The sequence below is a fragment of the Ranitomeya variabilis genome, chromosome 3 (assembly GCF_051348905.1).
Source record: "Ranitomeya variabilis isolate aRanVar5 chromosome 3, aRanVar5.hap1, whole genome shotgun sequence".
NCBI classification, from domain to species: domain Eukaryota; kingdom Metazoa; phylum Chordata; class Amphibia; order Anura; family Dendrobatidae; genus Ranitomeya; species Ranitomeya variabilis.
This window is the reverse complement of record NC_135234.1, coordinates 254,374,204-254,397,929: the sequence shown is the minus strand read 5'-3', so window position 1 is coordinate 254,397,929 and position 23,726 is coordinate 254,374,204. Positions and strand designations below refer to the sequence as shown.

General features: G+C 43.0%; 1 protein-coding gene across 2 annotated transcripts in view; it reads left to right on the top strand.

Moving 5' to 3' along the window:
• SYT2 (synaptotagmin 2) overlaps positions 1–23,412 on the top strand; it is a 399,391-nt gene extending 375,979 nt beyond the window's left edge. For both annotated transcript variants that reach the window (XM_077295394.1, XM_077295395.1), the window contains 2 exons: positions 11,466–11,599; positions 22,300–23,412. In XM_077295394.1, coding sequence (XP_077151509.1) covers positions 11,466–11,599; positions 22,300–22,506 — 341 coding nt within the window. In that variant the 3' untranslated portion in view covers positions 22,507–23,412. The remainder of the gene's footprint in view (positions 1–11,465; positions 11,600–22,299) is intronic.
• The last annotated feature ends 314 nt before the right edge of the window (positions 23,413–23,726 follow it).

The following is a 23,726-nucleotide window of genomic DNA, read 5'->3' as shown; positions in this document are numbered from 1 at the left end:
ATATAAATAAACATTGTACCATTGAAAAACGTCATCTTTTCTCGCAAAAAACGAGCCACCATACAGCGTCATCAGCAAAAAAAAGTTATAGTCCTCAGAATAAAGCGATGCAAAAATTATTATTTTGTATATAAAATAGTTTTTATTGAATAAAAGCGCCAAAACGTAAAAAAAAAATAAATGAGGTATCGCTGTAATCGTACTGACCCGAAGAATAAAACTGCTTGATCAATTTTACCACACGTGGAGCGGTATAAACGCCCCACCCAAAAGAAATTCATTAATTGCTGGGTTTTTTTCATTCTGCCTCCCAAAAATCATAATAAAAAGCGATCAAAAAACGTCATGTGCCCGAAACTGGTACTAATAAAAACGTCAACTCGTCCCACAAAAAACAAGACCTCACATGACTTTGTGGGCAAAAATATGAAAAAATTATAGCTCTCAAAATGTGGTGATGCACAAACTATTTTTTGCAATGAAAAGCGTCTTTTAGTGTTTAATAGCTGCCAAACATAAAAACCCGCTATAAATAGTAAATCAAACCCCCTTTATCACCCCCTTAGTTAGGGAAAAATAATAAAATGAAAAATGTATTTATTTCCATTTTCCCGTTAGGGTTAGGGCTAAAGTTAAGGTTAGGGTCGGGGCTAAAGTTAGGGTTATGGTTGAGGCTAAAGTTAGGGTTAGGGTTGGGGCTAGAGTTGGAGTTAGGGATGGGATTAGCGTTAGGGGCGGGTCAGGGCTATGGGTGTGGTTAGGGTTATGGTTAAGGTTGGGATTATAGTTAGTGGTGTGTTGGGCTTAGGGGTCTGGTTAGGGTTGGGATTGGGGTTAGGGGCGTGTTTGGGTTAGGGGTGTGGTTAGGGTTAGGTTTGGGATTAGGGTTAGGGGTGTGTTCGGGTTAGGGATGGAGTTAGAATTTGGGGGTTTCCACTGTTTAGGCACATCCGGGGCTCTTCAAATGTGACATCGCGTCCTATCTCAATTCCAGCCAATTTTGCGTTGAAAAAGTAAAATGGTGCTCCTTCCCTTCCGAGCTCTGTCGTGCACCCAAATAGTGGTTTACCCCCACATATGCGGTATCACCATACTCAGGACAAATTGGACAACAACATTTGTGGTCCAATTTCTCCTGTTACCGTTGGGAACATAAATATTTGGGGGCTAAAAATCATTTTTCTGTGAAAAAAATGATTTTTTATTTTCATGCTCTGCGTTATAAACTTTAGTGAAACACTTGGGGGTTCAAAGTTCTCACAACACATTTAGATAAGTTCCTTGTGGGGTCTAGTCTCCAAAATGGGGTCACTTGTGTGGGGTTTCTACTGTTTAGGCACATCAGGGGCTCTGCAAACGCAACGTGATGCTCGCAGACAATTCCATCAAAGTCTGTATTCCAAAACTGCAATCCTTCGCTTCCGAGCTCTGCTATGCACCCAAACGGTGGTTCCCCCACATATGGGGTATCAGCGTACTCAAGACAAATTGCACAGCAATGTTTGTGGTCCAATTTCTCCTGTTACCCTTGGGAAAATAAAAAATTGTGGGCGAAAAGATATCTTTTCTGGAAACAATATTTTTTATTTTTACGGCTCTACATTATAAACTTCTGTGAAACACTTGGGGGTTCAAAGTACTCTACACACATCTAGATAAGTTCTTTAGGGGGTCTACTTTTTAAAATGGTGTCACTTGTGGGGGGTTTTCACTGTTTAGGCACATCAGGGGCTCTCCAAACGCAAAATGGTGTCCAATCTCAATTCCAGCCAATTTTGCATTGACAAGTCAAACGGCGCTCCTTCCCTTCCGAGCTCTGCCATGCACCCAAACAGTGATTTACCCCACATATGGGGTATCAGCGTACTCAAGACAAATTGCACAATGTCTTTTGGGGTCCAATTTCTCCTGTTACCCTTGGAAAAATAAAAAATTGGGGAGCAGAAATATCATTTTTGTCAAAAAAAATATGTTTTTTTATTTTTATGGGTCTACATTCTAAACGTCTGTGAAGCATTTGGAGATTTAAAGTGCTCCTCACACATCTAGATAAGTTCTTTAGGGGGTTTACTTTCCAAAATGGTGTCACTTGTGGGGGGTTTCCACTGTTTAGGCACATCAGGGGCTCTCCAAACGCAACATGGCGTCCTATCTCAATTTCAGCCAATTTTGCATTGAAAAGTCAAATGGTGCTCCTTCCCTTCCTAGCTCTGCCATGTGCCCAAATAGTGGTTTACCCTCACATATGGGGTATCGGCGTACTCAGGACAAGTTGCACAACTTTTGGTGTCCAATTTCTCCTGTTACAAGTAGCGTAGCTACTGGAGGGGCAGAGAGGGCCATTGCCCCAGGCCCCGTCACCTGAAGGGGCCCACCGGGAGATCCACTGCCGTGTCTGAGGTGTCAGGGAGAGAGCATCACAATGCCGGCTCCCCTGTCTCATAGACACTGTACAGTGGCAGGCTGCAGAGCCTCCATCCATGCAGAGTGCGATGTGGTCTCACCCGAGGAATCTCTTCCTGGCTGGGCTGGCAGCAGCTGCAGTTACTTTCTGGCTGTGCATGTGTGGATTGGCTGAGGCACACTGGGACCTAGTGCCCTTCTATCTGAACACTTCCTGGTCCTCCTCACTGTCTGCCTGAAAACTTCATCAGTAAGTGAGGATGGAATTTATTATAGTAGGGGAGAGGGACAGGGCTCTGTGGGGTAAATGTGAGAGGATGGGGATTATTATTATTATTATTATTTATTATTATAGCGCCATTTATTCCATGGCGCTTTACATGTGAGGAGGGGTATACATAATAAAAACAAGTACAATAATCTTGACCGATACAAGTCACAACTGGAACAGGAGGAGAGAGGACCCTGCCCGCGAGGGCTCACAATCTACAAGGGATGGGTGAGGATACAGTAGGTGAGGATAGAGCTGGTCGTGCAGCAGTTTGGTCGATTGATGGTTACTGCAGGTTGTAGGCTTGTCGGAAGAGGTGGGTGTTGGGGTTTGCAAGGGGGACAGGGCATTGTGGGGTAAATGTGAGAGCATATGGTGGTATTGTGGTAGGGGGACAGGAACTGGGGGGTGAATGTGAGAGCGGATGGTGGTATTATGGTAGGTCGACAGGGTCCTGGGGGGTGAATGTGAGAGCGGATGGTGGTATTGTGGGAGGGGGACAGGATATTGGGGGGTGAATGTGAGAGTTTGAGTGTATTGTGAGGGCTGAGGTGGGTGAGGGGGCAAAGGGCAGTGGGGGGCTGATTATTATTATACTGTTTAATGGAGATTATATGCACTCCATCATATGTAATATTTCTGTCTTCGGGGCTGGAGATGGGGAGTGTTGTGAATTCCATCTGGGCTCCCTCTGGTGGCCCTTAGCGATACTGCGGGTCTGGAGCTGGACTCAGCTGCCTTCCTCCTCTGATTTGGTTCCACTGTTTTTTCAGAATGTGGTTCGTTTGCATGGTATTCCTGAGAATATTGTGTCTGACAGAGGATCCCAGTTTGTGTCCATATTTTGGCGGTCCTTTTGTGCTAAGATGGGCATTGAATTATCTTTTTCATCGGCTTTCCACCCTCAGACGAATGGCCAAACCGAACGAAATAATCAGACCTTGGAGACTTATCTGAGATGTTTTGTTTCTGCGGATCAGGATGATTGGGTGACTTTTTTGCCATTGGCTGAGTTCGCCCTCAATAATCGGGCTAGTTCTGCTACTTTGGTTTCGCCTTTTCTGGTTTTCATCCTCATTTTTCCTCAGGTCAGGTTGAGCCTTCTGACTGTCCTGGGGTGGATTCTGTGGTGGATAGGTTGCAACAGATTTGGAACCACGTGGTGGACAATTTGACGTTGTCACAAGAGAAGGCTCAGCGCTTTGCTAACCGCCGTCGCTGTGTGGGTCCCCGACTTCGTGTGGGGGATTTGGTATGGTTGTCTTCTCGTTTTGTTCCGATGAAGGTTTCCTCTCCTAAGTTCAAGCCTCATTTCATCGGTCCTTATAAGATTTTGGAAATCCTCAACCCTGTGTCTTTTCGTTTGGACCTCCCAGCATCATTTGCCATTCACAATGTGTTCCATAGGTCATTGTTGCGGAGATATGCGGTGCCTGTGGTTTCTTCTGTTGACCCTCCTGCTCCGGTCTTGGTCGAGGGAGAATTAGAGTATGTGGTGGAGAAGATCTTGGATTCTCGTGTTTCGAGACGGAAGCTTCAGTACTTAGTTAAATGGATGGGCTATGGTCAGGAGGATAATTCTTGGGTTGTCGCCTCTGATGTCCATGCGGCCGATTTGGTTCGTGCCTTTCATTCGGCTCGTCCTGATCGGCCTGGGGGCTCTGGTGAGGGTTTGGTGACCCCTCCTCAAGGGGGGGGTACTGTTGTGAATTCCGTCTGGGCTCCCTCTAGTGGCCCTTAGCGATACTGGAGCTGGGCTCAGCTGCCTCATTTCCTGCTATGCTGGTTCCTATTTAACTACACCTGGACCTTTACTTGTTGCCTGCTGTCGTTGTATTCAGTACTGGTTCTGACCTCTCCTGGATTTTCCTGGTGACCTGTCTATTTCTGAGAAGCTAAGTCTTGCTAGTTCTTTTTGCCCTTTGTTTCCTTGAAAATGTTTCTCAGTATATGATGTGTTCAGTCCAGCTTGCTTATATGTGATTTTTCGCTTGCTGGAAGCTCTGGGGAGCAGAGTGCGCCCCTCACATTGTGAGTCGGTGTGGGGGTTCTTGTACTTTCTGCGTGGATAGTTTTTGATAGTTTTTGTACCGACCGCACAGATCCCTGCTATCTTCTGTCTATTTAGTGTTAGCGGGCCTCATTTGCTTAAACCTGTTTTTCATTCCTACGTTTGTATTTTCCCCTTAACTCACCGTTATTATTTGTGAGGGGCTGCCTAAACTTTGGGGTTATTTCTCTGAGGCAAGTGAGGCTTTGCTTTCTCTCTAGGGGTAGCCAGTTTCTCAGGCTGTGAAGAGGCGTCTAGGTTTTTAGGTAACGCTCCACGGCTGCCTTTAGTGTGTGTGGATAGGATCAGGATTGCGGTCGGTATAGTTCCCACATCCCCGGAGCTTATCCTATTATTCAGGTTTACCTATCAGGTCAGTTTGGTGATCCTACCACCGGATCATAACAGGGGAGGTCGTGGGCTTTTTATACTTGTGAGCTGGGTCTTTTATAAATATTAGTATAACAAGCATAGCAATGCAGATTAATAGCATGAATACATTACTAATAGGTTAATATTTCAGTATTAGTATAACAAGGATAAGTATTAGCATAAGGGTGCACACAGACAGCCGTATCACTCATGCAAGGATCGCATTGCAATCCTCGGACTGGTCGGTACCGCTCCTGACTTGAGAGTGACAGCGTGATGGATTACTATGCAGCTAACGAGCTCAGGTCAGGAGAACCTACTGTCAGTCCGAGGATTGTGATGTGATTCTCACATGAGAAATACGTCCGTCTGTCTCTCCCCTAACAAGTATAACAATACAGTAACCATGGGTTGCATTCTATGTTATAAGAATAAATTGCTTATTATTAAATCAAGTTATTAAATTCTTGGGATAAATGTCTGCAGTCACTCTGAGACTACCGACTGCCAAATCATGATGGGGTGTGCCTGCCGTCACGAGACCCCAAGACCCCAAGACCACTTGTGTGATCAGGTGGTCATGCGACCACGTGTGCTATTTGCACGTGTTGACTAGACAAGTTTGACTTCTCTCAATAGAAGAAAATCGTCTCATGACCTCCTGCTCTCATCAGCGATGCTGGGGCCATTATTACTGTACATAGGGGGACTCCTAAATATTAAGGAGGCACTTACGAAGCATTGAAGCCTAGCTACTGGGTGGCAGATGGTGCTGAACCGGCTGTCAGTCTGTCCGGGGGCATCAGTTACAGCTACCGCTCTTTATACACAGAGCAGTGACTGAAAAAGCGCCGGTGCCGCATCTTTGACTGCAAGAGCAAGGCTACTGGGAGGAATAGAGTTAATTTTGTCCCAGCAGCGGGGCTTTCAGTTCCGGCCCCACACGGTGTCAAAATGCTATTAGCCTGCAGATTAATCCCATATCTGCAGGTTAGTAGCATTACTTTACATGACAGGTTCCATGTAAGCTCTGCAGTAGAGCAGGGTGACATCATCTCCCTGCACTACTGCTCTCCGTTTTGTAGACCACAGGTCACTTTAAGCCTGTCGTCTACAGAACTGTAGGGTGATGCACTGGCTGAGTCACCAGAACATGCACAGAATGTCAGAATGCGAGCTAATGAGAGGGTCACTATACAGTTTGGGGGCCATTATACAATGTGGGAGCCCATATACAGTGTGGGGACCACTGTAGGGGGCCACCATAAAGTGTGGGGACTACAGTGGTGGCCATTATACAGTGTGGGAGCTAATGAGAGGGCAATTATACAGTGTGGACCCCTGTGCATGGCCCTCATAATGTGTGGAGACTACCGTGGCAGCTATTATGAAGTGTGAGGGACATTATACAGTATGGGGCTACTGTGAGGACCAATAAACATTGTCGAGGCTACTGTTTACCATCTAGAGAGCACAGAAGTGGCATTATTAGTATGTGAGGGCACAGTGGTGGCATTACTATGTAGGGCTCTAAGAGGATCCGTTATTCTACCACACAGCAGGTGCAGCAATAGGGTCACATACAGCAGCAGCGGCTCAGTATTGGAATCAGCAGGATGAGCAGTTTGTGCAGGTTGGGAATAGATGTGAACAGTGCTGGAAATGTGTGAAGTGAAACATGTCTTTGTTGTGATTTCTGCAGACGAGTTGTGGCTGGAGAAGTCAACATGTCGGTCTGGGCCAGGTGGAAAAGACGGGAAAAGTTAATAATTCCATCAGAAAGAATGTCGTCTGTGTGTCACCATCTATAGCTGTACTGTGATCTCTATATGCCATGCAGAGCTGGTATCTACCATTATATGTCACCGTATGGCGGTAATATCAGTGCTGGTCATTGTATAGCGATTTCTTTCCATAAACAGTCTCCTGAGGTTTGCCTATACCCACTGTAGTTATAATCATGGTTACCTGGTTAAGGGTCACAGGTGGACACAGACAGAAAAGGGCCCATGTGCAAGAACCATATAAGGACCCTTTGCAGCCCAAGAGCTCCTAAAAATACAAAAATGCACCTTATGTAGGGGTAGAAATGGGCCCCCTTATCTCTTGGGCCCATGTGCTGCCACATAGGTTGCACTAATGATATGTCCGCCTGTTAGGGGCCCACGCACATGTTTCGCCCTCCCTGAGTTGAACCCCTAGCTACGACTCTGCCTGTTACCCTTGGTAAAATAAACAAATTGGATCTGAAGTAAATTTTTTGTGAAAAAAGTTAAATGTTCATTTTATTTAAACATTCCAAAAATTCCTGTGAAGCACTTGAAGGGTTAATAAACTTCTTGAATGTGGTTTTGAGCATCTTGAGGAGTACAGTTTTTAGAATGGTGTCACTTTTGGGCATTTTCTATCATATAGACCCCTCAAAGTGACTTCAAATGTGATGTGGTCCCTAAAAAAAAATGGTGTTGTAAAAATGGGAAATCGCTGGTCAACCTTTAACCCTTATAACTTCCTAAAAAAAAAAATTTTGGTTCCAAATTTGTGCTGATGTAAAGTAGTCATGTGGGAAATGTTACTTATTAAGTATTTTGTGTGACATATCTCTGTGATTTAAGGGCATGAAAATTCAAAGTTGGAAAATTGCAAAATGTTTAAAATTTTTGCCAAATTTCCGTTTTTTTCACAAATAAACGAGTCATATCAAAGAAATTTTACCACTAATGTGAAGTAAAATATGTCATGAGAAAACAATGTCAGAATCACTGGGATCCATGGAAACATTCCAGAGTTATTACCTCATAAAGGGACAGTGGTCAGAATTGTAAAAATTGGCCCGGTCATTAAAGGGAATCTGTCACCCCCAAAATCGTATATAAGCTGCGGCCACCAGCATCAGGGGCTTATCTACAGCATTCTGTAATGCTGTAGATAAGCCCCCGATGTAACCTGAAAGATGAGAAATAAAGGTTATATTATACTCACCCAGGGGCGGTCCCGCTGTGGTCCGGGTCCGATGGGAGTCACGGTCCGGTCCAGTGCCACAGCGGGACCGCACCCTGGGTGAGTATAATATAACCTTTATTTCTCATCTTTCAGGTTACATCGGGGGCTTATCTACAGCTTTACAGAATGCTGTAGATAAGCCCCTGATGCCGGTGGCTGCAGCTCATATACGATTTTGGGGGTGACAGACTCCTTTTAACATGCAAACCACCCTTGGGGGTTAAGGGGTTAAGGATTGTTTTTTGTGGGATGATTTGTCGTTTTTATTTACATATATTTTTCTTACATATAACTATTAGATGGCTTTACAGTCAAGCTTTTGTGTGTCACTATGATGAAAAAGCAACGTTTTTGGTGTGTTATTTGTAATTTTTTTCAATATATTCGCCTTATGGAATAATAAAGTGACAGTTTTAAACTTTTCTGGCTGCAGAGATTCCAGTTATGTGTATGGTATTTTGTTTATTTTTGTTTTAATGCAAACTGGTTTTAGTGATTTTTGTGCACTTTTTTGTGTGTTTTTATACACTAATCAAAAAAATAAAGGGAACACTTAAACAACAGACTATAACTCCAAGTAAATCAAACTTCTGCGAAATCAAACTGTCCACTTAGGAAGCAACACTGATTAACAATCAATTTCACATGCTGTTGTGTAAATGGAATAGACAACAGATGGAAATTATTGGCAATTATCAAGACACGTGACAGAGTCTGGAGATGCCATGGACAGCGATCTGCTGCCTGCAACATCCTTCAGCATGACCAGTTTGGCAGTGGGTCAGTAATGGTGTGGGGTGGCATTTCTTTGGAGTGCCGCACAGCCCTCCATATGCTCGCCAGAGAGACCATATGCTGGTGCGGTTGGCCCCGGGTTCCTCCTAATACAGGACAATGCTAGTGGCTGGAGTGTGTCAGTAGTTCCTGCAAGATGAAGGCATTGAAGCTATGGACTGGTCTGCCCGTTCCCCAGACCTGAATCCGATTGAGCACATCTGGGACATCATGTCTCGCACCATCCACCAACGTCACGTTGCACCATCCACCAACGTCACGTTGCACCACAGACTGTCCAGGAGTTGGCGGATGCTTTAGTCCATGTCTGGGAGGAGATCCCACAGGAGACCATCCGCCACCTCTTCAGGAGCATGCCCAGGCGTTGTACAGTAGGGAGGTCAAACAGGCACTTGTTGGCAACACACAATACTGAGCATCTTTTCCTTGTCATGAGGCATTTTCACTGAAGTTGGATCAGCCTGTAATTTGATTTTCCACTTTGATTTTGAGTATCATTCCAACTCCATGATATAGGATATATTTGGCACACTCTCGTGGGTCTGATGCAAAAAGGTGTTTATTATAATACATACAGTATTCACAATGTTCACAAACGTTTTGGTCAAAGGACCTTCATCAGTGTGCTCTAGAAATAAACAAATAAAGTGCATAGACATAATATAAAGAAAAATACCAAAATAAATAAATAAAGTATATACAGGTAAATACATATGGTCATATATTATAAATCGGTAGAAAACGGTAGCGACCTTCCAAACAATATAGCTTACAAGCCCCGTATGTACGGTACATAAATAGGACGCAATGAAAATCCATGAGAAATCAGTACATGGACTACATACTGGAAAAAGGACTAGAGTGTTAGTGAGTACGTGAGCTAGGAGAAAGATTAAGGTATATACGGTGCTGGTAGGTACTGGATAGATTACATACCTATAAAAAGCGCAAAAAGGGTATATGGCACAGACCCTTTAAAAGAGTATTTGCATCTGCAGTGAGACAAAATATATAGGTATGCAAATGCATATATACGTGTGGTTTAACATGGTGGCTAGGTGATACACCAATGGACGTACCAAAAAACATGGAACAGACAGGAAATCCTGAGGTAGAGGGCTATAAACACAACATACGAGACACCCTAGTTCATGCAGACATAGGTCCTTCCCGTGAACCCTCCTCCCAACGGTTCTTATGCAATCCCAAAAAGGGCACCTTTCCCTGCTTAAACTGCAATCAATGTAGTAATGTCCTAAAAGGTGACATTATCTACGATCCACACATGGGGAGACAGTACAACATTGACAACTTCTTCACTTGCAATTCAAATTTCTTAGTTTACTTGATTAAGTGCCCTTGTGGGCTATTGTACGTGGGAGAGACCACCCAGGCCATTAAGGACAGAATATCGAAACTTAAGTCCACTATTAGATGCAAGAACTTATTACTCTCCATACCGCATCATTTCTGTTCCAAAGGACACAATGTGGCACAACTGCGTTTTCAGGTGATTGAACAAGTGACTCCCCCCCGACGTGGTGGTGACCGCATTGCTATACTTAAACGCAGGGAAGCCTTTTGGATTCACGAACTTAATACTTTAAGTATTAAATAAGTATATATACTTATATACTTTATTTATTTATTTTGGTATTTTTCTTTATATTATGTCTATGCACTTTATTTGTTTATTTCTAGAGCACACTGATGAAGGTCCTTTGACCGAAACGTTTGTGAACATTGTGAATACTGTATGTATTATAATAAACACCTTTTTGCATCAGACCCACGAGAGTGTGCCAAATATATCCTATATCATATCCTAAGGTCTGGGCACCTACTTCTCTGGCACCTCCACCCTCGGGCTGTGCTTACCATTTATCGTACTGCACTCATTCCAACTCCAGACCTCCATGGGATATTCATTTTGATTTACATTGATAATTGTTATGTTTTATTGTTCTGAACACATTCCACTATGCAATGAATAAAAATTTGCAACTGGAATATTTAATTCAGAGATATCTAGAATGTGGTATTTTAGTGTTCCCTTTATTTTTTTGAGCAGTGTATTTTTTTACACAATTAGTTTTTTTGTTTTTTTTTTAACTTAGTCCCGCTGGAATATTAATATTTTTTTTACTTTGATAGCTGGTCTCATGCATTGCAGTACTCGTGTACTGCAGTGCATGAGACCTGTCAGTTTCTCACTGACTCTGCCTGTTATAAACTACTTATAGCTGGGCCAAACAGGACACTGTACCCTGAGATCATGGTAAATTAAATTGGTGAAAAACTAATAAGCCAGCAATAGGAAAATAATCTGCACATTTTCACACCAGAGATACTGCAGATTCAGAATGAAATCAAACACAAGAAACTACTAGCAGATTAGTATAGAAGGAGAATGGCAAGTAAGAAAAATGTTGTACAGTATCTTTAACACTTGACAAAGGGGAAGGAGTATTGAACTATAATGTACACTATATAACCATACCTCAGCAGAAGGTATAAAATGTAAAAAATATCTTTAAAAAAATTCTTTTTGTTTTTCTAATTTAATTTTAGATCCGTACGTTAAGATTCACCTCATGCAAAATGGGAAACGACTCAAAAAGAAGAAAACTACAGTGAAAAAGAAAACCCTGAATCCGTACTTCAATGAGTCCTTCAGTTTTGAGATTCCATTTGAACAAATGAAGGTATAATAACTTTTGTTTATAAATAAGTATAATAAAAGTTGACAGGGTTTATTTTAATACTAGCTGAAGAGACCGGTGTTGCCTGGGCATAGTAAATTTTTGTGGCTAGTTATAGCACCTCACTTCTCTCATTTTCCCATCACGCCTCTCATTTTCCCCCTCACATCTCTCATTTTCCCCTTCACTCCTCTTATTTTTGCCCTCACTCCTCTCATTCCCCCCTAACACTTGTCATTTCGACCTCACGTCTGTCATTTTCCGATCACTCCACTATTTTCCCTCACTCCTCTCATTTTGCACTCACACCTTTTCATTTTCTCCTCACACCTCTCATTTTCACCTCACACCTCTCATTTTCCCCTCAGTATATACATGTTTGTCATCTCCCTTATATATAGTATACACCTGTATGTCATCTCCTGTATATAGTATATATCTGTATGTCATCTCCTCTTGTATATAGTATATACCTGTATGTCATCTCCCCTGTATCTAGTATATACCTGCTGTATGTTATCTCCTTCTGTATATTGTATATACCTATGTGTCATCTCCTCCTGTATATAGTATATACCTGTATGTCATCTCTTCTGTATATAGCATATACCTGTATGTCATCTCCTCCTATATATAGTATATACCTGTATGTCATCTCCCCTGTATATAGTATATACCTGATGTATGTCATCTCCTCCTGTATATACCTATGTATCATCTCCTCTTTTATACAGTACTAGCTGAAGAACCCAGCGTTGCCTGGGCATAGTAAATATCTGTGGTTAGTTATAGCACCTCACTTCTCTTATTTTCCCATCACGCCTCTCATTTTCCCCATCACATCTTTCATTTTCCCCCTCACATCTCTCATTTTCTCCCTCACACTTCTCATTTTCCCCCTCACTCCTCTTATTTTCCCCCTCACGCCTCTCATTCCCCCCCTCACTCCTCTCATTTCCCCCTAACACTTGTCATTTCTTCCTCACATCTCTCATTTTCCGATCACTCCATTATTTTCCCTCACTCCTCTCATTTTGCACTCACACCTTTTCATTTTCACCTCACACCTCTCATTTTCACCTCACACCTCTCATTTTCCTCTCAGTATATACATGTTTGTCATCTCCCTTATATATAGTATACACCTGTATGTCATCTCCTGTATATAGTATATACCTGTATGTCATCTCCCCTGTATATAGTATATACCTGTATGTCATCTCCCCTGTAAATAGTATATACCTGCTGTATGTCATCTCCTCCTGTATATTGTATATACCTATGTGTCATCTCCTCCTATATATAGTATATACCAGTATGTCATCTCCTGTATATAGTGTATACCTGTATGCCATCTCCCCTGTATATAGTATATACCTGCTGTATGTCATCTCCTTTATATACCTGTGTCATCTCCTCTTTTATATAGTATATACCTGTATGTCATCTCCTCCTGTATATAGTATATACGTGTGTCATCTCCTCCTGTATATAGTATATACCTGTATGCCATCTCCTCCTATATATAGTATATACCTGTATGTCATCTCCTCCTGTATATGGCATATACCTGTAAGTCATCTCCTCCTGTATATAGTATATACCTGTGTGTCATCTGCTCCTGTATATAGTATTTACCTGTGTGTCATCTCCCCTGTATATAGTATGTACCTCTATGTCATCTCCTCCTGTATTAGACCTCGTTCACACGTTATTTGGTCAGTATTTTTACCTCAGTATAAGCTAAATTGGCAGCCTGATAAATCCCCAGCCAACAGGAAGCCCCCCCTTGGCAGTATATATTATCTCACACATACACATAATAGACAGGTCATGTGACTGACAGCTGCCGTATTTCCTATATGGTACATTTGTTGCTCTTGTAGTTTGTCTGCTTATTAATCAGATTTTTATTTTTGAAGGCTAATACCAGACTTGTGTGTGTTTTAGGGCGAGTTTCATGTGTCAAGTTGTGTGTGTTGAGTTGCGTGTGGCGACATGCATGTAGCGACTTTTGTGAGATGAGTTTTATGTGGCGACATGCGTGTAGCAACTTTTTGTGTGTCGAGTTGCATGTGACAGGTTAGTGTAGCAAGTTGTGTGCAGCAAGTTTTGCGCATGGCGAGTTTTGCGCGTGGCAAGTTTTATGTGTGGCGCGTTTTGAGTATGTGCAAGTTTTGTGTGAGGCAACCTTTGCATGTGTTGCAACTTTTATGCATGTGGCAATTTTTCCTCGTGTGCAAGTTTTGCGTGTGGCGAGTTTTCCATGAGATGAGTTTTGCACGTGTGGCGAGTTTTGTGTGAGCCCAGTTTTGCATGTGGTAAATTTTGCGCGTGGCGACTTTTGTGTTTCGACTTTTATGTGGCGAGGTTGGTGTATGTGTGGTGAAATGTGTGTAGAGGGTGATATATGTGTTCAAGCACGTGGTAGTGTGTGGCGCATTTTGTGTGTGTTCATATCCCCGTGTGTGGTGAGTATCCCATGTCGGGGCCCCACCTTAGCAACTGTACGGTATATACTCTTTGGTGCCATCGCTCTCATTCTTTAAGTCCCCCTTGTTGACATCTGGCAGCTGTCAATTTGCTTCCAACACTTTTCCTTTCACTTTTTCCCCATTATGTGGATAGGGGCAAAATTGTTTGGTAAATTGGAACGCGTGGGGTTAAAATTTCGCCTCACAACATAGCCTATGGTGCTCTCGGGGTCCAGACATGTGACTGTGCAAAATTTTGGGGCTGTAGCTGCGACGGTGCAGATGGATGCCAATCCTGGACACACACACACACACACATTCAGCTTTATATATTAGATATGTATACAATATTGGTAACATGGAAATTATGGTAATGCTCTCATCTTTTCCATCCATCTACAAGATAATTTTTTTTAAGTGCAGATTTTGTAGATTATTCCACCAGGTCTTACCTTAGCCTTGTGCCTCGTTCACACAGCTCTGTTTTGCATAACATCACAGAAGGGCTCTTATGGTGCATGGAGTCTTTCATGTGCCTTTAGGTTACTCTGTAGAAACTAAAAAATTGCTACAATCATGTGCAACTCCAATTTGCTTAACACTGTTGCAACTTTTCAAAGGTTTTTTAAGCAATTTTTCAGGTGACAACAGTTTGATGAATTGCCACCAAAGAGTTTTTTCTACAAAATATAGCAGGAAAAAATATTGTGGCATTTTCTATTATTTTTCGTATCATATAAAATAAAAGGTAGAAATACTGACTAGGGTTGAGCGAAACAGATCGGCCAATTTCAAAAGTCGCCGACTTTTGGCAAAGTCGGGTTTCGTGAAACCCGACCCGATCTCACTGTGGGATCGGGTCGGCGGTCGGCGATCTTCGCTCCAAAGTCGGGTTTCTTTTTATATATATATATATATATATATATATATATATATATATATATATATGTCATTGAGACAAATATATATATATATATTTATATTTACTTCAGCGCGATATATGTGAAAAGCCGGTAATTCAATTGCTGGCTTTTCATTTCTCCTGCCTAAACCCGACATGATTTGAGACATGGTTTACATACAGTAAACCATGTCATATCCCCCTTTTTTTTTTGCATATTCCACACTACTAATGTTAGTAGTGTGTATGTGCAAAATTTCGGCGCTGTAGCTATTAAATTTAAGGGTTAAATCGCGGAAAAAATTGGCATGGGCTCCCGCGCAATTTTCTCCGCCAGAGTGGTAAAGCCAGTGACTGAGGGCAGATATTAATAGCCTAGAGAGGGTCCATGGTTATTGGCCCCCCCTGGCTACAAACATCTGCCCCCAGCCACCCCAGAAAAGGCACATCTGGAAGATGCGCCTATTCTGGCACTTGGCCACTCTCTTCCCACTCCCGTGTAGCGGTGGGATATGGGGTAATGAAGGGTTAATGTCACTTTGCTATTGTAAGGTGACATTAAGCTAGATTAATAATGGAGAGGCGTCAATTATGACACCTATCCATTATTAATCCAATTGTATGAAATGGTTAAAAAAACACACACACAATATTGCAAAGTATTTTAATGAAATAAACACACAGGTTGTTGTAATATTTTATTGTTCTCTCAATCCACCTGAAGACCATCGTTCTGTAACAAATTAAAAATAATAAACCAACAATATACATACCTTCCGTAGATCTGTAACGTCCCACGATGTAAATCCATCTGAAGGGGTTAAAATATATTTTACAGGCAGGAGCTCTGCTATAATGCAGCTGTGCTCGTGCCTGTAAACCCCGGCGAATGAATGAAATGCAGGGTGACCTGTAGTTACCTTCATTCGCGGTGATGCGCCCTCTGCTGGATGTCCTCATATGACCTCGAGCGTGGGAACTTTTACCAGGCTCCAGTTCATGAGGACATCCAGCAGAGGGCGCATCACCGTGACTGAAGGTAACTACAGGTCATTGACCTACATTTCATTCATTCGCCGGGGTTTACAGGCACGAAATTTTGCACATACACACTACTAACATTAGTAGTGTGGAATATGCAAAAAAAGGGGGATATGACATGGTTTACTGTATGTAAACCATGTCTCATATCATGTCGGGTTTAGGCAGGAGAAATGAAAAGCCGGCAATTGAATTACCGGCTTTTCACATATATCGCGCTGAAGTAAATATAAAAATATGTAGATTTCCCAATGACTTGCATTGGGTTTCGCGTTTCGGCCTATCCCCCGACCCCGACTTTTCAAGAAGATCAGCCGATTTCCCTCGACTCGACTTTTGAGAAAGTCAGGTTTCGCGAAACCCGACTCGACCTCAAAAAAGGAAAAGTCGCTCAACCCTAATACTGACACTGCTAACACACCCAACCATGAATGTATTCAGGCAAACATAACTAGCGGATTGCAAGATAAAGTGGTGCTCAGCTTGAGATAAAGCAGTACTAAATTGTCAGCAAAAACATGAAATGGTTTATTGTGGTTGTCACATGAGGAGACATAAAGAGGTAAGTAAGTGACAGTTGTTTCGCGTAAACAATGCTTCTTCTGGCTAATGCCGCTTTCATTCAGTTTTTCACGCTGTTTTTGATCACAGTTATTTTTCATATATTTTTCATTCCACAGTTAGGTTCCTTGATAATAACAGTAGTAATTTTCCCTTCAACCAATTAGGTGTGTACCACAGAACGTCAGTTTTGATAGGTCCAGCGTCAGAGAGGAAAATGCAAATGCCCACAGAAGTTCTGTGGTATACGCCCTGTTAGTTGAAGGAAAAATTTGCACCAACGTAGGAGCACTTAAGAAAATTGTTCCAGAATTAGTGAAAGGCTCTTTTTAAGGAATTATGATATACATGTACATGATTGTGTTTGGACAACCACAGGGTTCGCGGATCACACTAAATATAAATTATGATAAAGTGTGATCGCAACCCGGGGTCCACCGTGCAGTGATGGAAAACCGCAGCTAGTGAGCAATGGCGGAACACACAGCGAGCAAAAGCTAGCACGCACTGAAGTTACACATCACTTAATGTATAGCACACAAGGCTGTGTCACTCGCACACAGCAACAGAATAGATGCTCTGCAATAGAGCTGTGTCACTTGCACACATTAATGGAAAAGATGCTCTGCAGTAGAGCTGTGTCACTCGCACACAGTAACAGAGCAGATATGGCACTAAACACGATCCCTGTCAACCTCACAGGGGAACGCAACCCTCACAGGGGCAAGGGAACAGGTAGTGGACACAATCACAGCATGTGCACGCACACGAACTCCTCTCCGGAGGTGCCAGAATTCAAAAGGCTATACACCTGCCCTGAATTCACGCAAACTCCTCTCTGGAGGTGCCGGAATTCTAAAGGCTATATGCCTGCCTGAGCACATGCAGACAAGTCCACACTACCGTTATGTTCCACACACACATATGGTATAAATGATCTTAGCGCGCCAGCGTGCACTGCAGAGGACCTTTTATATGTTCCGCTTAAGTCCAGTCAGATAGGACCTTGCTCGAGGACCAATCTGGAACTGCCACATCAACCGAGCAGCTGACGACTGACCACCAATGAGAGGTCGCCACCTCACAAGCATGCTCAATAGGGTGATTTCTGGACTTCGCCTCTAGAACGCCTGCTTGCTGCTGCCTATTGCTAATTACTATAGCTTTGGTTGGAGAGCCAGCAGTAACCAAGCGAATAGCACAAGTCTGGGCAAGACGCTGAGACCGATGTCTTTGCTGAGCATCTCCCACTGTGGCCAAAGCAGAATGGGATACCGCAGAGGCAGACATGGCTTGGGATCTACCCGGTGCCTAACACACAGAATCTTTACCTGTGTCATCACCACAGTGATTAACACCTGGGCTATCAGTTGGGGTCAAAGTCCCTTATTTATGAAAAACAAGTAAAACATAGCTTAAAGGGAACCTGTCACCATGTTTTTGGAAGATGGGATAAAAATAGCGTTAAATAGGGGCAGAGGTGGGCGTTACATTAGTGTGTTTGTTATGCGTTTATTACCCACCTAAGTTGCCGAAATACCTTTGCAAAGTCTCCGTTTTCGCCTGTCAATCAGGCTGGTCTGGTCAGATGGGCGTTGTCTTCCCCCAGATTTTGCGTAGTTTTCCGTTGGTGGCGTAGTGGTGTGCGCATGCCCAAGGTCCCGAATCCTCTGCCAGGGGATTTCAAAGAGCGCGGTGTCCGTTATTGCATTGGTGATCGGTGGGCGCGGCCATCTTCCTTTGGCCGCGCGTGCGCAGAAGCGGCGCTCTGCTGGCCGCGGCTTCAGGAAAATGGCCGCCGCGATATCCATCTGCGCACGCGCGGCATCCCGCGGCCATTTTCCTGAAGCCGTGGCCAGCAGAGCGCCGCTTCTGCGCACGCGCGGCCAAAGGAAGATGGCCGCGCCCACCGATCACCAATGAAAACGAACAGCGCGCTCTTTTAAATCCCCTGGCAGAGGATTCAGGACTTTGGGCATGCGCACACCACTACGCCACCAACGGAAAACTACGCAAAATCTGGGGGAAGACAAGACGCCCTTTTGACCAGACCAGCCTGATTGACAGGCGAAAACGGAGACTTTGCAAAGGTATTTCGGCAACTTAGGTGGGTAATAAACGCATAACAAACACACTAATGTAATGCCCACCTCTGCCCCTATTTAACGCTATTTTTATCCCATCTTCCAAAAACGTGGTGACAGGTTCCCTTTAATGAAATGTTAAAAAGTATAAAAAAACAGACAAAATACTCCTTTTATCCATTGGAAAATGCTTCCTATGTTAAAAGCTCAAACTATAAAATTATTTATTTATTCTGCACTGTAAACCGGAATTAATATTACAGGTTGTGCTGCAAAAAATAAGCTCTGACACAGCTCCCAATCTCTGAGACACACAAGGACGGTAACACCCTTGACCTGGTCTTTGTCCGGCTCTGTTTAATCTCCTACCTAAAGAACTCACCGCTTCACATCTCTGACCACTACATTCTCTCCTTCATGCTCACAGATCTTCGCCCACCCCATCACATTACTACCTACCATTCAGTCAGAAATCTACAAGCCATTAACTCTCATACACTTTCAGACTCCCTACATTCATCATTGTCCCCAATCTCCTCTTTTTCCTGTCCTGATCTAGCTGTACACCACTACAATGACACTCTCAGAAGCACCCTGGACCAAGTAGTGCCCCTCACTCTCAGAACCCCCCTCGATTTCTCCAGCGATGCTCTAGGAGTGCTGAACTCTTATGGAAGAAATCTCGCACACCAGAAGACTTCATCCACTTCAAATTTATATTAAAAACCTATAACTCTGCCCTTCATCTCACCAAACAGACCTACTACACCACCCTGATTTCCTCACTATCCCCCAAGAAACTTTTTGACACCTTTCACTCCCTCCTCAGGCCAAAAGCACAAGCCCCTATCACAGATATTTGTGCTGATGACCTGGCCTCCCACTTTATAGAGAAAAAGTAAACAACATCCGTCAGGAAATTCGCTCCCAACCAACAAGTTCAGTGACACCCATCCCTCCCTGCATTTCCCCTGGCTCCCTCTCCACATTTGATTCCATCAAAGAAGATGTTTCCAGGCTCCTCTTTTTGTCTCACCTTGACTACATGCACTACTGAACCCATTCCCTCTCATCTCCTCCAGTCTCTCTCTCCATTCGTCACAACTCACCTAACTACAATCTTTAATCTCTCCTTCTCCTCAGGCATTTTACCATCCTCCTTCAAACACTCTATCATTACTCCATTATTAAAGAAACCCTCTCTCGATCCATCCTGCACAAATAACTACAGACCAGTCTACAATCTCCCCTTCATCTCTAAACTCTTGGAGCGCCTCGTCTACTCCCACATTACCCGTTACCTCTCCACTCACTCCCTCCTAGACCCTTCAAAGTCCGGCTTCTGCCCCCTACAATCGACAGAAACTGCACTCATCAAAGTGACCAATGACCTTCTGACAGCCAAATGTAATGGTGACCACTCTCTGCTCATTCTTCTTGACCTTTCTGCAGCTTTTGACACTGTTAACCACCATCTCCTACTCTCTAGACTCCAGTCACTAGGCATTAAGGACACTGCCCTCTCCTGGTACTCTTCCTACCTTTCTGCTCTCTCCTTCAGTGTTTTGTTTGCTGGCTCCACTTCATCTACTCTTCCTCTCGCTGTCGGGGTACCTCAGGACTCAGTCCTTGGCCCCTTCTCTTCTCTCTCTACGTGGCCCCAATTGGACAGACCATCAGCAGATTTGGCTTTCAGTACCATCTTTACGCTAATGACACACAACTGTACACGTCATCCCCTGACCTTTTCCCCGCTGTACTACAGAGCACCAGTGACTGTCTGTCCGCAGTCTCCAACATCATGTTCGCTCTCTCTCTGAAACTCAGCCTCCCCAAAACTGAACTTCTTCTGCTCCTGCCTTCTACCACCCTCCCTAAATCTGACATTTTCCTCTCCGTGGGTGGCACCATAATAACACCCCGGCAGTAGGTGCGCTGTCTGGGTGTTATGTTTGACTCTCATGTCTCCTTCACATCCCATATACAATCTCTTGCCCTCTCTTGCTGCTTACACCTAATGAACATCTCTAGAATCCACCTTTTCTCACCATGGAAACAACAAAAACCCTCACTGTCGCCCTGAGCCACTCCCGCCTGGACTACTGCAATAGTCTATTAATTGGCCTCCCCCTTACTCGACTTTCCCCTCTCCAGTCCATCATTAATGCAGCAGCCAGGGGTGTCCATCTAGCTAATCGGTACTCAGACGTGTCCGCTCTTCGCCAGTCGTTACACTGGCTGCCCATTCATTATAGAATCCAATTCAAAGTACTTGTTCTCACCCACAAAGCTCTCCACAGTGCGGCACCCCCTTACATCTCTTCCCTCATTTCTGTCTATTGGCCTAACTGACCACTTCGCTCTGCAAACGACTTTCAACTAACCTCTGCACTAATCCGTACCTCCCACTACTGACTCCAAGACTTCTCCCATGCTGCACCAAACCTCTGGAATGCTCTACCCCAAGATACTAGGACCATTCTCAATTTGCATAGTTTTAGGCACTCCCTCAAAACACATTTGTTCAGAGCGGCCTATCATGTTCCCTAATTAAAGTCATTTTAGGTTTGTGTGTGTGTGTATAGCCCATTCACTACTTCCATCTATCCCCCATCCCCTGAAGATGGCTGGACCATCATTGTAAATACATCATTTTAAATACACACCTGTACTTTGTATCTCCCCCACCTCATTGTAGATTGTAAGCTCTCACAAGCAGGGTCGTCTTATTTTGCTTTTACTATTGTATTGTTAACGTTGTTACTTATGACTGTGTGTTTGAAACTGTTAAACTGTAAAGCACTGCGGAATATGTTGGCGCTATATAAATAAAGATTATTATTATTGTTATAATGGGATTCTCCAAGAAAGTGTAAAATGGGCTATGTTGCTTAATTTATATGGCACATGTGTAGACAGGCGACAGTCTGAAGAAATCCAGCTCACAAAAACTGTGTATCAACTGACAAAGGAACTGTATTGTAAGCACACATACTTTTTGACTGACTGAACAAAGGCCTCCAGCCTCAGTTAGCTGAGGAGAAGATTTATTTCTTCTACTGTCACAGCCCTTCTCCGGCAGGTTACCAGTATGTCTGCTGTTTACAGCTCTACTGTCAGTTGAGATACAGGTCTCGGAAGCTGTGTTTCTTCAGATTGCAGCCCATCTAAACACATGTCTTGAATGGGCTGCTGTTTGAATTACATGATGGAGTAATTTTAATACATTATTAGAAAACCTTGTTAAAGTTTGGGCTTTTTGAATGAGACAAAAGTTGATTTTTTTTTGCACAAGTAGTAAAACATTAAAAATACCTTAGATTAGTTCTGCAATCGTAATGGAACATGTCTTTATGCTTTTCCCTTTTGGGTGTGCCAGACGTCACTCTGCTGAGGATATACTGAGGGAATGCAGGCAATACACAAACTTCTCTAATATCTAATCATGGGGTGGTGGTCTTTTTATGACTGTAGCTAGAACTGTCTAGGTGATGTCTGTGTAGTAAAAAGAAATGTAATCAGCGTAACTATCTATCTGGAAGAACAGCAAATGTTTCAAACTGCATAATTTATTTATATTATGTTACTGATACATTTATTCCTTTCCTGTGTATTTTTTTTCTCTTTTCATATTCTTCACAGAAAGTGCAAGTTGTGATTACTGTGTTGGACTACGACAAGCTAGGTAAGAATGAGGCAATTGGCAAGATCTTTGTTGGATGCAGCGCCTCAGGAACTGAGCTTCGTCATTGGTCTGACATGCTGGCCAATCCACGACGTCCCATTGCTCAGTGGCATCCACTCAAGCCAGAAGAGGAGGTGGACCTTGCATTGGGCTCCAAGAAGTAATGAGCCCTTTCTACACATCTTTTTCCCCTTATCCCTTCACACTCTGCTATGCAGACTATAAGCACCTTCTGCTAACTCACTGGCTCTCCCTACAACACAGCAGCCAAGACTTAACGAACACATAAAGAAGTGTCATCGGGAAACAATGCAGTTTCGGTACACGTTTTTGAAGCTTCTTTGGGTCAACTTCAAAAGCATAGTTTGGCTCTATGCCTCACTCTTTTATGTGTTCTCTGCAATTTTGTATTGTTTTCTTAAGTAAGATGAAGGAAACATGTGACATATTAGTCTTCCAAAATGATGCGTACATAATATTGATATATACAATCACTTTGACAGTTACACAGTAAATACATCCATCTCCATTAGGTGAATTGTTAAAGAATATATTTCATAAGTTTTATGTTTTTTGTTTTTTTTGTAAAAACTTGGTAAGGACTGAGAAACATTTGATATGCTTATAGGTTGACAGGCGATAGACATTTTCCTACGCTGGATGTCAGAAGTGAGATTAGCGTTTCATCCCCATGTTCCTGTTGTATACGTACACATTAATGCATTGTGATTAAGAGGTCACTACAACAAGATAAACCTCAAAATTGTTATTTTATATTTTGCTGTATTTCCAAGAGAGAGCACATTTAGACATGCTCCCTTCATTGAAACGTCTTCCATATTTTTAGAAAAAAAACTCTTATTAACGATGTAACTAGGTACAGTACATATTCTCCTAAGTAATATCACTTATTGGAATGAATTAATAAGAAGACCTTGTAGAAATAGTGAACTACTTATTATAATAATGCTGGTCATAACTTTACTAAATACTTATTAAGCAACAGAAAGGGAAAATATTGCTATTTAAAATGCCACTCAAAGCAGTTGGTTATTGTAAATGGACATGACAAAAGAAGAGAAGACAACCAATTAATGGCTTGTCATTTGAGGTAGCTGTTTTTCCCAATAAAGGCTAATTTAGTTGGAACCATACGATAAAGAGCCCAGTTCATTAAGAATGGTTTATACATGCCAGTCTTAATTAAGGGGCGTTTTGGAGAAGGATGCACCAAATTCATTAGGCCAGTTTCACACGTCAGTGGCTCCGGTACGTGAGGTGACAGTTTCCTCACGTACCGGAGACACTGACACACGTAGACCCATAAAAATCAATGCATCTGTGCAGATGTCATTGATTTTTTGCGGACCGTGTCTCCGTGTGC